General features: G+C 32.6%; 1 protein-coding gene across 1 annotated transcript in view; it reads left to right on the top strand.

The window, feature by feature from the left end:
* The window catches only part of LOC145975095 (proprotein convertase subtilisin/kexin type 4-like), a 205,024-nt gene extending 187,068 nt beyond the window's left edge, over window positions 1-17,956 (top strand). Inside the window, exons 12-13 of the mRNA XM_083105253.1 lie at window positions 76-363; window positions 17,104-17,956. Coding sequence (XP_082961379.1) covers window positions 76-363; window positions 17,104-17,555 — 740 coding nt within the window. The 3' untranslated portion in view covers window positions 17,556-17,956. The remainder of the gene's footprint in view (window positions 1-75; window positions 364-17,103) is intronic.
* Window positions 17,957-18,220: the final 264 nt, after the last annotated feature.

Genomic DNA, 18,220 nt, shown 5'->3' with positions numbered 1-18,220 from the left:
ATATCTTCAACGCGATATATTCATTAATAATTATTATCTTTAATCTCGCTAATAAATTCGCCGATGTTGTTTCAGATACACTTGAGGACTGGAAGATGATATTCTTCGGCACGGAAACTTCGGTGGAGGTGGACGACGAGCTGGATAAGGACAAACCGTTACCGCCGGTGGCTCACCCGGACGTGGTTCAGAACAATGCAGCCTCGAACAATGTCCGGCACAACGCCGTGGACACTGAGGGCGATCCGTGGACAGGCAGCCAGCAGGTGAACCGGGTCTCCCATCCGGAGGTGCAGAAGCCGACGACGGAGAACCAGACGAGCGGCTGTGCTGCCCTCGAGAGCGGGGGCAGCAGGTGCCTAGGTGGGTGCCTCATACTACTCCTTCTAGCCTACCTGACCGGCGTGCCCGACTGGCGGGAGCTGATCATCAGCTGGCAAGCCTCGACGGACAGTCGGAGCGAGTCGGGCGCGGAACCAGACCGGTTGCTGATCGCGGCGACGAGTAGCGTCGTTTCGACGACGACGACGACGACGTCGTGGATCAGCGACGTGACGATGCAGCGCGTCTCGGCGATAAATCGCTTGCCGGGAGGTTGCCGCGGATGTTCATGATGATAACAGGTCGTGTTCGGTCCTGCGATAGTTCGCGATCTGACCCCATGACTCGAGTCGAGTCATCGGGAGACCCGCGAAAGCGACCGTCGACGACGTGTGCCTGATACGTCCTTGTGATCCGTGAGACTTTAATATACTTGTGATGCGTGTACGTGAAAGGGAACGAAGGGGAAAAACTCTTATTCCTCCTCTCCCCCGATTGCTGTTATCTCGAAAAGAGATCCGGGAGATTATCAAAGTTGGGTTATCGTCCGTCCTCTATCATTCTAGCGAGGGATGCATTTTAGATGATGGACATTGAGTTCGATGATCCCGTTAATACACCGTTGTAGCGTTCCTCTCATCAGCAGCATGATTTCTTCGCTGACGCGCATCACTAGGTTTGGCTTTCCGAATTTGTTTGTGTCATGCGAGAAAGTGTGTGAGTCTCTTCTGATTGACACGATATGTCCTAGAGGCTTGCGTGACAACACTCTACTCGAGAGGAGCGTCAATGTGGCGGCTTCGATTGATCGAAATTGTTGCGGGGAGGATAGGACCCTCAACAACGCTACGAAACAGGAAATGCGCGATTCTATTTCCAGATGCATGATAAACTCTCGATTTCCTTTCGACGGAATTTATTTCTAGGTTTGAATTTTGACATATAGTTATCCTTCAATTATAGGCTTTATTAAAGGAATATTTTTTTCTTATTATAATATATATGCTTCATCGTATTTTTAAGAGAAGAGTACACAATAATATATATATATGTCGTATCTTAGAGAAAGAAATTTCAACAGAACTATGTATTGGACAAAAGAAATCTGCGGGAAGCTTTATACAAGACAGCATTGTTGACATAAAATCTCGCGGGAAATTCAACGTTACCAAGTTTGCTCGATGGACGCGAGGTAATGTGATTCTTTGCATGTTGTTCGATTTGTTAACGTCGTTTCTTACGCTATCTTTCATGGCGAACTTTTCCCTAAAGTAACGCAATATTTCTTTAGTAACGAGCCAAGAAAGATAAATGCAGAAGATTCTACAGTACAAATATAAAAAAGAACTAAAAAATAAATAAATAATATTTAACATTGCAATAATCACGCGAAAATCGAGAGTTCATCATTTTTCTAAACGAAACCTTTCTGGCTCTATATCGTCACAGCAGTTATAGCCGTAATTCTACGGACGTGCTTGTAAATATATGCAAAACGTATTTATTATACTTCGCGGAGTTATGTGCGATCTTCCGAAAAGTTTTGAGAAATGGCGTTTCTGTGGCATCTTCTTCCTCCATGTTGAATGGAGCAGAAATGGGTAAACGACCAATGTTTTGACAAATACATTGTGAAGCTGTTTGATTTTTATACGATAATCCGTATATTAATCGCAAGACCATCATATCTGTCTCTTCAATCGTATTTGTAATTCTATTCGACATTTTTCGAGAAATAGCATATTATTATTTTTAATGTCAAAGATGCACAATAAGAGCCTAGTTCTGGTTTTTTTCATTGATAGTATTTTTATTATCATCTAGTCCCATAATAATTGGATGCCGCGCATCAATTAAACTTCTTCAAAGAACGAGAACCAGAGTTTCTTAATTTTTTCGAATATCAAGAGGGAGAAAACTTCGCGTGATGATGATATGTGTGATACGACGTATATGAATGCGATGTTTTTGCCCAATTCTGCTCAGTATTTCGGTCAGAGCCGACCATATATAACAATATTTCCGTTTCGCATATGCGACTCACCATATGAAGCTTTTTGTACGAGACAAAAAATGTGACAGGGAATCATCGCCCAACTGCCATTAGCGAGACCTGCTATGTCCGGTCTCGCATCCTGTCTCTCCTGGAAAAATCGCCTCGCGTAACTTATAGTACACCCGATAGAGTGGCAATTCACTTTGGTCATATCGTCGATTTTGATCGATGAAGTGGCTCTAACGTGTTCCAGGGAGGCGGAGGGAGGCAATTTTACTCTCGCCTTCTTCCACTTCTTTTTTTTCTTCACCTCTCTCTCTCTCTCTCTCTCTCTCTCTCGCATATATTTATATGCATGATAATACGCAATCTTTCTTCTTCTCTCTCTCTTTCTCTATCTTTCTCTCTCTGTTTATCTTTCTCTCTTTTCATTTCCTTGTTTCTGTCAATGTCCCTTTTCCTCAACATTCTCAACATCTGACTATCAACTTTTCTCTCGCATTCTGTTCTGAACCTTCCTCCACGCTTCATAAGCACTCCGCGTCCCTCCAAGAGAGTATTCGGTAAAGCTATCAGCACTGCCGAAACTACAGAAGCTACAGGGAGGTTCTCCGGCTACCTATGTACACAGTTAGGAACGGAGTACATGAGGCCGCGTGTGGATTTTGGGCGCACGTTAAACTTCGAGCTTTATTAAGATGACATCTAGAAATTTTTACATTGAAGATTAACACGGTTTGTTCTTATATAAAATAATATTTATGGACATGGCAGACAGTATATAATTTTTTTACAATTTTTAATATAAAATGTAAATTATAAAAATATAGTGAAATTTTGTGAACATATTCGGACAGTAAACAATTAATAAAACATTCTAGTTTATTACTCTTTCTCTTTTTTTGTTGAAATGTGAAATTTTATTTCTTTATATAAATATTTTATATTATATACGAAATAAAAATATTTAATGTTTTTTTTTTTGGGAGAAAATTGAATCATCGGTCTAATGTCGCTCATTCACATTCGGCCTCGAAGATTACAGTAATATCAAATTTTCGACACAAAACTTGCTCAAAACATTGTTAACTATAATAATGAAAAACCACGTAAGTTGATCCGCAAGCGTTCGTAGGTAATTAATTGATACGCCCATAATGCTTAGCTAACTGGACGGTTAAAAATGTCGCGACGTTAAACGACCTGATATTTTCTGAACATTTTTTAGATACCATCGTTTTGCTCAGAGGAACGTCGATAGACACTGGCGGTTCTATTGCGAGCTTAAAGCTGATCGCGCGCGCTTTGTAAAAATTTCGATTGCGGGGATAAGCAGGAAACTCGATGAGAAAGTTGAAGCTTCGCGGCAAATTGACGGGGCGATTTTTCTTTATCGTGAAACGATCGTCAACGAGTTATCGAGTCGGAAAGAAGTTTTCACCAGCGAGAATGCGAGGATTCGTTTCTAATATTTACGATTTATATCGTGGCGTACAGAATCCAATCATGTTTCATCGAAAGTTGCAGGCCACAAATCAGAAGTTAACTGCAAAATCTGCGCACGATAGGGAAAAATCGAATCACAATCAATACAATATTTCTTCTATTACGATTTCAGATAGCGACTTTGAAAAAACAAATCTGATTGAAGCACATGCTGAGTCTGAATCAATGATGTAAAGTTTCAAGGAAAACATTGATTAATAACAAAATTCCCTCGTACTTTGCTATTGACTCATTGAGAAATCACACTGAAATATTAATTAAATTAAACTAAATTAGCTAAATTAGAAATTAGCTTTTACCCATATTTTTAAAGCACATATACAATCTCAATTTGATTAACATTTTGCAAAAATTATACATGGCGATTCAATTAATATCGTTTTGTATGAAACTTTCGCGGCGCATCGAAATTTTAAAATCCGAACAACTGTCTGAAAAAGAGAATATCGAATGGTTGCGAAATTAAATTGACGGTATAGTCGCAATACTAGATGTCTCTTTCGGAATGTCGTTCTGCAAATGAAACGTTTGTGATTTTTCGAGATGCGCTGGTACTCTAACGGATGGCTTTCGAATGCAATCGTGAGCAAAAAAAAAAAGAAAAAATATTCTCGAATGTATTAATTCTAGGAGATCCGATAATATTATCTCGGTCGAGAGATGCGAAAATCGGTCAAATGTTTTTGCATCGTGTACGCTCAATTTCGAAATTAATGCTCGTCACACAGATTTATCTGGTATTGATATAAATAGAAGATAAAAGAAGAATTTTATTAACTTTTATATGACTCGAAGAAATGCAAAAGTTAAAATTTTCATTACTATAGTAATATTTTGAAATTGCAGCATAATCAATAATGAAAAAATTTGCGATTTAAAAATTTAATGATATTTATAATTATTCTTCAACTTTTATCTGTATAAATCAAAAGACATTGTTGCTTCGATTTTAAAAAAAGAAACGCTATTTTTCTCTGTGTTTCAGAGATAATTATTCGCGCTTTCTAATTTCTAATTTTCACATTTTATAATTAAAATCGATGCAGTGTATTTCGTACATCTCACTTTAAATCAAGATTCAGCCTATTTTTAAAGTTCAGCCTATCTTTAACGCTACTCTACAAATTTTTGATTGAACTTTATTATCTCTCTATTGTAGAAAAATAAGGCGAAAACTAATCACTGCCAAAAAGAATATTGCAATTCCATGCTACGATTGAGGAATATCGCTTCGAAATCAGGTTACATTAGGACGTCGACTAAATCCTCGTTCCTTAGAAAATGGAACGCGCCAAGTGCGATCCTAGTGCAATATTTCTCAGTGAATGGAAATATATAGAAAAGATATTTAATATTCTCCAGTTCCCTTTCAGTCGATATTGAGAAAGAAAAAGAGTTGCGACCTACAGTCAATTTTTTTTTTATAGAGATTGCACGGTGTACATTTTTTATATAGGATAGGTAAAATCTCTCTGCCAGTGATCGATATAAGAGAGAGAATCCAAATTTTATAGTGGGGGAAAATCGTGTTTACCGCCGATGCGATTTTCAGGAGTCCCCTTTATACTTTATGCGAGCTCTTTCGATTCTTTACATGCCCGCGGGTGCAGGAAAGATCCAAAATTTGCACAGAGAATCGGATATATACATATTTTATTCCTCGATGCCGCGCTTTCTACAGTATACTATTTTATGCTTTTTATGACATCCAAACTCTGATAGTACTTCGAATAAAAGATTTGCGTATGAGGCAAATTTCTCTATAATTCCTATAATTAAAATACGATTTCTAATTTTACGTTTTGTTATTTTAATTTTATCAAATTGATATAAAGATTTTTTTTCATATCTAAAAATATCGTCTCGTGATTTTTTTGAGCGGTCGATGATGTGAGAAACTAGTTTCACCAGGTCACCAGTATTCGTGAAGGTTCCCTTTAATCAAAGATTCGTTTTTCACGAAATAAGACGGAGGAAAAACGTCGTATCGCGAGAAACATCGAGAGAGCATTCTCTGATGTCGTTTGAACCGGCGAAAGGCGGACTGAGGCAGGATGAAAATTCAAAGGCGGGTTGACTCGCAGATGAAGATTTCCTGAATTTCATCTCTGATCAAAAGAGCGGCTTGGTCAGCATTTTGTGAAACGTCCCGTTCGCGAGAAAATAATTTTAATGACTGCACGAATGAAATAGAAAATCTCTGACGGGTGAAATATCTATGCTGTAATCTGTATTTTACATTCACGGACTGACTGCGAATTATATGGTTTGACAAATCCGTAACATTAGCTGACTTTATCATTGAAAATATCTTCATAATGGTCAGAATTTAATTCTCGCGCTCGTAAACGATAAGTAAGAGTCCGCCAAATTAAATTTTTGCATTAAGTATTAAATTGAATTTTTATATGAGATATTGAATTAAATCTTTTTACGAGAGATGAAACAACATATATATGCAAGATGTATTTGAATTAAATTTCAGTTAAATATTAAATAAAAATGTTTAATTTTCGAAACAGAGAATTAAAATTTTTATAATTTATTATTTATATATTTATTTTTCAAGATAAATGTGTTTATTTTTTTCAGAACTCTTTTGAGATCTATCCGTTTATATTTCTAATATCGACAAAAATCGATAAGCAAATTTCTCGATTAAGGTCAACAGAGAATCTTTGTATTTTAAATTGCGTGTATACGTGCGTGAGATTGTGATTCGATTTCCGCATGTTCGGTACATCAATGCACATCATCCTATATTTTCATTCACATCTGCTTCAGCTCTTTTTCTGTCATTCTATTTTCGTTCCTATCATCAATTTTGTTAAAAAAATGTTATAAAGATATAAATCAATCGATTGTGATAAACAATAAGCATACACTCTCCCTTCCTCTCTTTCTATTAATTATCTATATATTATTTTGCATTGTCTTTCTTCAATTACTTACGTTATTTTTAATCTTGATATCTCTGTGGTTTTTATTTCAAGAATAGTTCCTCCCTTCTAATCATAAGAATCTGTTCTTAATTCATCATTAGCTACGAGCGTTTGGTACATATTGTATATTTTTAGAGAATATATAATTTTAGAGAGAATATATAAACACAGCTTAAATGTGAACATATATTGAATATGCTATCGAAGAACTTTGGTAACTATCGATAACATATGTTTATATATTTCGTTCATATAGGTAACATAATATATATAGCAGCTGTATTAGTTTGTTATACGTTGTGATTCTATTATTACATTTCATATCATTATAAGCGGATGTTGCATATTTATCGCTGATGCCGTAATTATTATCATCCTTGAACAGAATGTCAAACTGTTCACGCACATATCATTTGAATTCAATCGCTGGGTGCTGTTCTGCGAAATTAATATACGCTTATGAAATTTATTTCTCATACTTACCATATTTCGATAGTTAATTTACGAAACGTTATATACAGGATGGTCTATAGAAAATTATTTTTGACTTTTTGATAAGGCAACAAAACCGTTGAACTTTTTTTGAATTACTAAATATTGGCTCTTACATAAATAAAAAAATAATATTTTTGAGATATATTTAAATACATAAAATAACTTAACAATATGTAAATTTACATAATTCTGTATTAGAGAGAAAAAATAATTTTAGAGAAAGGTAATAGTTTTCAAATAAAAATATAAAATTATATAATTATTTTAACTTAAAATCCGAACACATTTTTTTATAGGCCACTCTGTAGTTCTATAAATGATCGAAATTAAGTGAGAAAAGTTGATAAGAGGCATACCATTATCATTAGTGCGTCTCAAATTCAATAATCTTTTTAATTAGTGAATTTAAGGAGCAAATTAATTAGTCAGTATATTTATATATATTGTGACTTATGAATGTACTTAGGTGGATAATGTTCGTTCTCATATGCAAGAAAGAACGAAAAAATAAATGATAATTTTCTCAATTAGTAATTAGCCAGAAAAATTCGAGGTATATATATGTTTTAAGTTGATGTTATCAAAGATGATTTGTCGATGTCTGCAAAAAGATAATCTTCAGTTAAATTGTACTTATGCATCCTGATAATTAAGCGGAAATTATTTTTAATTAAGCGGAATCTTTCGCAGATATCTATAATTAAAAGCGAATATGCTTCCATATATCATAAATATATCATGCATCTTCCGCGCAGCATATATGCATCTAATTATCTGCCATTTGGTACTTAAAATATAGTGAGTTGCATCGTTTGCATAATTTGCACAATTCATTTAGATTAATTATTAATTCTCAACTCGTGTGAATCCATTCTTTTTTCTTTCTCATACAAAAGATAAGAATGAGAACGCTCGTAATATCAAGAAACGACAGACAAAAATATAAATAAAATTTCAACAGAAATAGATATGAAAAAAATGGCAAATTGATAAATTAAAAAAATAAAAGTTGCAATTTTGCTGATACAAGAAATTGTTGCAAATTGAAACAAAAGAAATTGTAACAAAAGAACCAGTCATGAGTTGAAAAAAACAACTGCACGTATTTTAAAATCTGTCAATTTTCTTTAATTCCATATTCTTATCGCGTATTTAACGCTAAATATGAATTTTATCTTATATTGAGATCGACAAATGTGATCGAATTTAAATTATAAAAATAATACTTTGCTATCGAAATTCTATATTTATTATTGCGACTATATTTAGCGCCAAATGCAGCAATAGAGTGAGGTGAGAATATGGATCCTAACGTATTGACTCTCGAGGATCTTGTCGAGCTTCGCGTTTTCTGCGAGCGAAAAAATCGTGGAACGCTGCGTGATTCTTATTATTTTCTCGTGGAACTTGCACCACAACTTGAGAATGCATTAACCGCGATTTTTCGATTAATCCGCGATTTCGCAAAGTGACACCTGTCAAACCCGGATGACGTAACGAAGTTTCTCCCATACTGGGAATAAATATAAAAAAGAAGAACGAGCAAGTCGATTAAAAGAACCGGTGATTTTTCATGACGAATCGTGTTCGCCGCGTAAAATCTCGTTTCACTATTATTTAGGAAAAGATGAAAGTTGTATCGAGAGTCGGCGAACGGTTCTAACTTAGGAGAGAGAGAGAGAGAGAGAGATGGAGAGAGAGAGAGAGAAAGAGAGAGAGAATTTTATTATATGCTTCAGAATGAGATCCCCTAAGAGAGAAAGAAAGAAATATAAAGATCGAGAGTGCAAGACGAGAATGAGAGAGAGATGTGTGTGTGTATGTGTGTATGCAATGTGTGTATGAGTGAAAGGAAATAAGATGAAAAAAGGAGAACATGAAAGAAAAAAAATGAAATTACGAAAAACGAAAGTACAGACCGATTATCTATATGTATAGCGAATTTCAGTTTTAAGAATAAGAGTCAATTATATTAACCAATGTGACGGAGTGTCGGTTTTCGAGAAAACAAAAAAAAATTGATATAAACGTGGATACTACAAGTAGTACAAGGAACTTTGGATGTATTTCGATTCGTTCAGGTGTGACGTATCTTCCAAAATGTACAATACTCGCGACATTGCGTAGAGACAGCATCGATCTTCCGATAACGAGAATGCTGAATTTCCCTTGCAATTTTATTTCAGGATTTTGGTGGTTTATTACGCGAGTGATGGCGCTATCATTTCATATTCGTTGTAGTGTTTACCTTCGATAGATCGTATCAAATAAATAAGCAAGAAGATTCTCTTGTTTCCTATAAATCTTTAAAAATTCAATATAATTTTAGTTTAATATATATTTTGACGTTTCTCGGACATTAGTCTTGTCAAAGGAAGATACTAGAGTTATGTCTCTGTATCACTATATCTCTGTGCTTTCTCTTCATGTCGACATTCCATGAATTTCACATGAAAGCATTTCGTACTTAATTTAATTTAGCTCGCGCAGAAAATGTGACCGTGCAAGCTTGAAACTCGCATTTCGAGAAAATCGATTTTTCCAAATTAAATTCGGTCAAATCGTTTAGATGAGCAATTACGGGCGAGTTGACGTTTAACATTCGATGCTGTGCGCCACCGATTTCACGTGGTACAATCGCGACAATAATTCACATTATATGACACAACGTGCATTTCTCACAGGATCGTGGTGTGAACGTCGACTAAAGAAATACCCAAATTGAATTTTCACGACTGAAGGAATTTGAGAAATCTTTAGTAAATTTCGTGAATTATTTTCATATTTCGTTTTAATTACATTTCTCAACAAATGTTAGTCAAATTTCTAATTTCCAAAAAGATGATAAAAAAATCACAATAACAATTTTATTCGCATTTTTTATATCATTTAAACAAAATCCTATTTTCTTAAAAAGAAGATTCTTTCTTTCATTAATTTTAATCCAAAATGTCAAAACACTTTTCAACTGCGCTTTTTCGTACTTAACACAAATTAGTTTATTTTAAATAATATAAAAATAAATAAGAGAAAATATATAAAAATATATAAGAGAATTATGCAAAACAAAACGCTTTTTCTAAAAAATTACATCAATGACTTATCTAAATAAAATTTCGATAGCATTTTTTTCTTAATATTCATATTTACATGTGTAATATTCACGTATGAAAAATCTATGCGATATGCACAAAATGCAATACGCATAATTACTTTATAAACGTATATATATATGAAAAATCATTATCACTCGCAAACGCAAATCTCACGATCTATTCAATCGGAACTATTCAATTGAGCCGGATGTCTGGCGCTGTCTCGGCGTTATTGTCTGCTATATTGTTAATGTATCTATTGTAAATGTTTGTATGTATTGTAAAATGTATCTTGCTTGGAGAGGTGACATATCTTAAGTTATAGAGTTCCCGAGAGGAGAGGAAAAAAAGTGCGAGTTGCGATTGCGCATCTCGCGCCACGTTCACGTTCGCGCACTCATCCCCCTTTCCGTTCGTTTCTTTTTTTGGCTTTACTCTTTCCTTTGCTACTATGATTCACCATTGAAGAAATGTAACCCCAGATTTCGCATCGAAGGAAAACATAAGCCCGATATAGTAATTTGCGAGGAAAGGACGCGGGAGGAGGCGCGATTCGTGTGGGGCGCGAATGCCTCTGCTACATACATTTATGTGTACACATATACATAATATATTGTATAAGCAATGGCAAAATTACTACGAGTCATTATATGCGACATTAAAATTTGTATATCATGAACGAATTAAAAGAGGAGAAGCTCCTGAATAATTATCTTGTGGACGTTATTAATCCACGGCTATTTCTCATAAAGCAGAAGCAGATGGATCGGAAAATGAAGTGCGTCTGGATTAGAAACTTAAATTCAACAAGTAAATATTAATCGTAATAATGGCTTTGAACTGAAATACAATTGATCACGCCGATGAATCCGCTAAACACGGTCGTGTTATTTAATCGGCATGCAATGAGAAGAGAGTGATCATTTATTTAATAAATTTATGTACGAATGTGACGTGACTCCTTTATCCGCTTATCCTTTTAATACGATCCTACTCGTCCGCTATTAATCTACTAATCTGCGATTCATAATCCAATTAACATGATTGACGCTTTAACATGATCTAATCTCGATTAGTCGAGGGTACAGGTATGTGTCAACTGAAGCATGCTTTGCTTTTTAAATGAAATAGTACAATAAGTAAAATTTCGATTGCATGGTTTACTACAATTTTGTGATTAAAAGGAACTTTAACTCTCATGTTTTTGGAATCATACTTTGAAAGATCACAAATAAATCTTCTACGAACATTGGCAAGAGTGAAATAAATTGTCTTTTAACAAATCAGACGAATTATTATAAAACATTAAAATTATTTATGGATAAAAATAAGAAATATATACAAAAAATAAATTCTTGGCTCGTTATCTCAGAATAAATCCAAGCAACGATAACAACACCAATAGTCTTTAGGCACTGGCTGAAGATCGAAACTGATATTTACTGCAGGGATTAACTGGCGAAGAAATATACTACGAAAAGTGTACTGCAAGTATATTATTTTATAATATGTATACCTTAATGCCCAGAAACTAATGTTAGTTTTGGAGTCATTGCTTAGATTTACGAATCTTTTGCGATTTAATTTTTACAAGTCGCACATTATTGATTATTTTTAACTTTAATATTGCAAACATAATATATAATGATGTGAAGAAAACATAATTGGATATTGTTCTTTGATTATTTTATTTAATAAATAATTTTTTTATTAATAATAGTTAAAATTGAAATCTAAGCGGAATCTATGTAATCAATCACATTATGTGTGCCTAAATTATCGATTTTAGCTCGTGTTTGATATGTGCGATGTAGGATATTAATATCTCTTTGACGAATTTTCCTTTAAAGATATCACCTGAAAAATTTAATAAATATTTTGATTAAAGTTGGTATTTTATTAGTGCTTTTGAATTGCGCCTATCAAAAACAAATTACATGAATGTTATTAAAAAATGCTGATTTATAAAGACATTTATTTCTCATTAAGCCTTTCTAACTAATTGATTACTGAATATTTAAGCGAATATTTAATTTCTTAAGAATAATGCATGACAAATGAACTTTTCTAAATATGCATTAACTTTATTTATATCTTTCGAAGTGCATGCAATTATAATGCAGTAATAGCATGTTCTCTCGTAAAAAAGAAAAAGTCAAAATAAAAAAGGAAAAAAAGAACTTGAAGAAATAAATAAACGGGAAACGTCATGTTGAAATAAAGCGAAAAAAAATTGAAAATGTTAAATAAGAACCAACACTGGTATAAAGTTTAATTTAATTTTGCTGCATACGAAAGTACTATCGTTTTCTTCTTTTATGAATAATTACAATAAACATTAAAAAACTAATAAAAACTGCGAAAATTATTGTATGATATCAGTTTATATCATTTTAACACATGTATGAATTCTAATTATTAGATTATTTTTTAATTTAGGGGGAATGTATAGATATATTTCGGAAATTATTGATAATGTTACATGATTAACAAAATAATGATGCATAAAATGTTATATCTTGAATAACAATAAATAGAACTGGAAATCATAGGAAAAATATATTTAAATAATAGAGTTTTAATGTCAAATACTAATTAATTAGTTTCTCAAAATTTTCATTATTTTAGATATTTTGCAGATAAATGGGTCCTGCTTTTGAAATGTTGCATCACGATGTTTCATTCGAAACGCTGTTGTTTGTACAGCGTATGCATGCGATGCACTTTGCAAATGTGTTTGTATTGCACTTACTGCGATCTCAAAGCGTCTTCTAATTCATTTTCGACCATTTCACATTTGAGTGTATTTGCATCATTGAAATTTAATAGAGTTCTTCAATTCTTTGCTCCTTCTTTTTGAGATAAATAATACAAATATGTGCACGTATGTGTATTAGCTGACTTTTGTAATTCGCAGCTTAAATTAATTTTCTCGCTAAAATTAATTTTTTCGCCGCGACACTTTTTCCAGTCTAACAAATCATTGTATTCTAATGTTAGAAAGATATAACACAAATATTATTAAAATACATATCCTTTACTCCTTCTATAGATTGAGTATAATCTTTTTATTTTTACTTATATATATTTTTTTTATTATACATATTCAAGATTATTCATATAATTTCTATCAATACATTTTCCGAAAACGCAATTTATCCTTACAATTAAGTTAAAAATGTGTTTTATCTTTAATTTTTTCCTTTAATTATTTATTTATTCTGTCTTGAAACAAATACGGAAAACATTGAAAAATGAATAAATTGGTGACAGTCCTGGTACGATTATCTGTTATCGCGATCTTATTGGGACAGAGATAGTTAATCCATCACGCGGTAGTAATTCTTAGGAATTTGATGATTAATCAATGCAAACATCTCCCGGCCGGACACTCCTGATTTCTAGTGTATTATCGAGAACTCATCAACGTCATGAACCAGTTTGATCGGGTCATTCGAGCGTTAAGTCGAATATCAGCGATCTCTCTATTTCAATATTCTTGTTTACGCAAAACCAGTTCTACGACCCATAATTCTGTTAAAATGTCAAAAACGAGTATGCAATCAGTTTTGTAAGTTCTATCTTTATCAACACTCTCTCTGTTGAAAGAGAAATAGAACTATATTTCTCCAATATTAAAATATTCAATATAATTCAATATATAAATTTAGCTATTTAAATAACTTAATTTCTTATTAACTCGAAGCAGATTTTTTCTTCATTTTTTCGCTTCAGTAAAAGAAAAAATAACATATGTCATTTGGATATTCTTTATTTATTCTTAATTGCGTTTCTCAAAATATCTTTTGACAACATAATTTAAGCGAGGAGAAAGCTTTTCTGACCCAAGGACGTCGATACGAAAATCAAGTTATTTATAAAATGTGAACGGAAAGATACAATCGTCTCGAACTTGTCACGCGTATGTCGCCTCATCCCTTTATCCCATAGCAGGTTCAGAAAACGTATCTAGGTATTTGGGCTCTCCGTGGGGGCAAGAGTACCGGACGCAGACTTTCTCAGACCAGCCATCACCAACCATCACCAACCACACATCCACATATCCACAATCGCACACAAAAATAAAAATAAACAGCCCTATCCCTGATCGCTTCACCAACACGGTGAGTCTTACTTCTTCTTCTATATTACATCCTTTATTTTAATCCTTTGCGATTTACTACTACTCTCAAAAGTACTGAATGCCTAAAGGATCGAAATTTGTTTTTTTTGCATATTCTAACTTGTCTATTCCATCGTGATTTCCACATTAAATATCTCGAAGAAGCTGTATATTCTTTATTTTTTTCACATGATTATTTCTTGTCTTAAAGTTTAATCCAAAGCTTCATTAATGAATTATTAACGTTGATAAGGAACTTGGACAAGTTAAAATTAATAATTAAATATCAATTTTCAATAAACTCTTACTTCATAAAAAATTTAATTTAAGAATTAATGTTATACGGAAAACTAGTTAATATTAACAACTATATCAATATCTTTCTGAGAAAATTATATTGATAATAAATACCGTTGCTCACGAATCGATATTTTCTGCTTAATTTTGTATTTTGCGTCATCTTTCACATTTTACATTATATAAATGATTAATGAAATCATAAGCTTCTTGATATATATAATATTACGATATTACTTATAGCTTATTAAGGTTATTAAGGGAAGCATCATGTAATTCAGAATTCGCCGCAAGGTTTCCGAGAAATAGACGCATTACCTTAGGTTTCACGTACTTTGCTGAGAGATCTCTGCTTTCTTATTCGCTGACGCTGCTTTCTCTACTTTTATCTCTGCTTCGCTTTTGCTTTTGTTTCCTGTATTAAGAGATTTTCACATTTATTATTCCGCTACCAGTTATTGGTAGCTAAATTATGCTTGTTATAAGTAGTTTCGCGCTGATACAATTATTGTCGCCAAATAAAAACTGATTTTGTTCCATCAGTATGAATCTTATATGATCGATATAGTATAGTTATTCAAATTATTGACGGTAATATTAATCGTGTGAGGATGTTTTTATATGCATAGTGCATTTTTATTTTATAAAGTGTAGTGGTGGCGCATGATTGAATCGAAATTATAAATATTTTTCGCATATTAAAGAAGATACGTCGCTATTTTACTTTTTAAAATAATTATCAATAATTATATTGTGTGCCGAGAGAGAGTGATATCATAAAGAATATATTTTTTTATATTCATTACATTTGTTATCAGTAAAAAAAATAATATATAATAGTTGTACAATCTAATGAAATATTTCATAACGTTCTCCTTTTTTATTTAATTCATTTTTTATTATGCATATTTTGCAGAAAAGATTATGAAATTATAAGAAATGCCACATAATAAAAAGAAATTTTATGAATTGATAAAAAACTATGACGCACGAATCTTCCATCGCCTATTTTTGTGTTTTATTTTATTTTATAGGCTAATGAGAGAGAATATTATTTCGTTACAAACAAAACTCTGTACATAATGCACGAGTAAACATTGAAGAATGGTAGTATAATTTATTTATATGTAATTTATTATAAGTATGTATATGATGTGTGTGCATATATATGTACATAAAACATAAATTCCATAGACTTATATTGTTGGATAGAATAAAAGCTGCACATGCAAATGTAATAAAACAGCATTTATGTATGCGTTTCATTTGTTTGATATATTGCGCATTCAGATAAATATTATTTTATGTTATGTTTACGTATGATTTGTAAACGAAGTATAGCATGGCTCACATATGCTTTCGCATGCTTTGCAATTTTTGAATATTGTAATGTTGCAGGCTTCGCTAAATCGATGTTTTGCATTTTTTCGAAGATCAACTTATTTTCTTCAATTTTTATTTTAATTAGAAAACAAATTAATGTTATTCTTTTAAACATTTTTATGTTTGTTTAAGCAAGTGGGAGCATATTATAGGCCTGGGCGAATCAAAATAAATGACGTTTCAATCAATGAATATTTTATATTTAATTAATCAGTTATAGAAAAAAATATTCGTAAATCATGATTGATGAATTTTTCATGTAATTTTATATGCATATAGAAAATATTGCATTATACGCGTAAAACAAATTCTGTATAGAAAGCAGACTCAACTTTTATAACGAATAATTGTATTTTTACATTCATGTGAATTCATATTAAAATAATATTGAATTTATATTTTAATAGTGTTCAATATGTGATATGAATTGGACAAAAGTTTGCGTAAATAACTTTGAACATTGATAAATTTCGTAAAATAATCGACATTCGCCAAAGCCTAATCCGCACATATCTGAATTAAATTTCGCTTACCTCTATTTTATTTTAAGATATATATATTTTATTATATACATATTTTATATATTTTTACGATACATGAACTCACACTAAACTACACGTAATTATGCATCGTGTGATTATATACATACGGCTTAATTAAATTTTTAAAGTAAATCTATTTGCTTAACTATCCAAAAAAATTAATTTCTATTAAATTAAAAAAGCGGTAATTTTTTTATGAGAAATATGGCTTTTCAGTTGTCTGAATCTCATCAATATGATTTCTTCTTATATAAAACCATGCACATTTATTAAAGCCATATCACAACGATATGTAATCGACTCGAGAGCGACAAAGTATAATGCATAATAACAACAGCAACAACACAATACAAGCTCGACTGGACAAAGACGAAGAGCGTCAATGGTATATCTAATTTTTCAGTGTGCAAACCGGGTTGGTACCACAGCGATGGCAACTGCTTGCGACAGTGCCCGTCCGGGACTTATGCGATCCGGGACGACGACGAATCTGGTGTATTCTGCACCGCGTGCCATTATTCCTGCCTATCATGCAAGGGACCTAGCGACGCTGACTGCGTCACTTGCCATGTGGACTCGTTATTCACATGGAGCAACGGAAGAACACTGTGCGCGCTGAGCGGACTTGCCTGGAAGCTGAAATCCACGGAATGGTTCTACAGGATGACCATAGTGTTCCTGATTAACTTGGGCCTCATGATTGCCGTCATCATTTATCTCGTGCTGACCTGGTGCATCCGCAAACGCAAATCCGTCCACAAGTACAGCAAGGTGTCTTATTTCGGTAACGGCGAGGTTCATGCGGACACGGAGGGACTGCAGAGAGGAAATACTTGTGTCTCTGATAGCGAATAAGTTTGTCACTGATAAGGGAAAATATTTTCGAGAGAAAGCTCTGTAATATTCCTGAAAATATTCTGAGGACATTTTAGAAATCTATTGGAAATGTTTCGAAAATAGTATTTTTTATTTGAGAATATTTTTATATATACGAAAAGAATATTTTCACATATAATGCGAAAAAGAGATAAATGATGAATGAAAATATTCTCGTGATATTTTGAGAGTCATGGAAAATATATTTTGCAATTTTTTTTTAAATACTTTCTGTGAATAAAATATTTCGAGAATGTTTTGAGGATGTTTTCTAAAAATATGTTTTAAGATTGCTTTAAAAAGGCATCTGATAATTTTGTAAGACTGTCAAAACATAAGTTGTTCTACAGAACGTATGGCTGTAATAAGGTCACTTTCATAATAAATTATATAACTTATATATATTATATATATTATATATATATATATATATATATATATATATATATATATATATATACACGTATACGTATATTATAATTTATATATGTGCCGAATATAACTGATATTACAATGCAATATAAAAATCTAAATGCAACGTTAAAAAAAATATTTAGAAAGTTTTTTGCGAAAAAATGAAAATGCTTTTGTATTTCCTATAATTGTATGTACAAATTCAGCCTCAATTCATCGTCAAATATAGA

Source organism: Camponotus vicinus, unplaced genomic scaffold (assembly GCF_025532165.1).
Source record: "Camponotus vicinus isolate PSW18456_S1 unplaced genomic scaffold, iyCamVici1.0 SCAF_7, whole genome shotgun sequence".
In the NCBI taxonomy this organism is placed as follows: Eukaryota; Metazoa; Arthropoda; class Insecta; order Hymenoptera; family Formicidae; genus Camponotus; species Camponotus vicinus.
The sequence above is the reverse complement of the archived record's forward strand: the minus strand, read 5'-3'. Positions and strand labels throughout refer to the sequence as shown.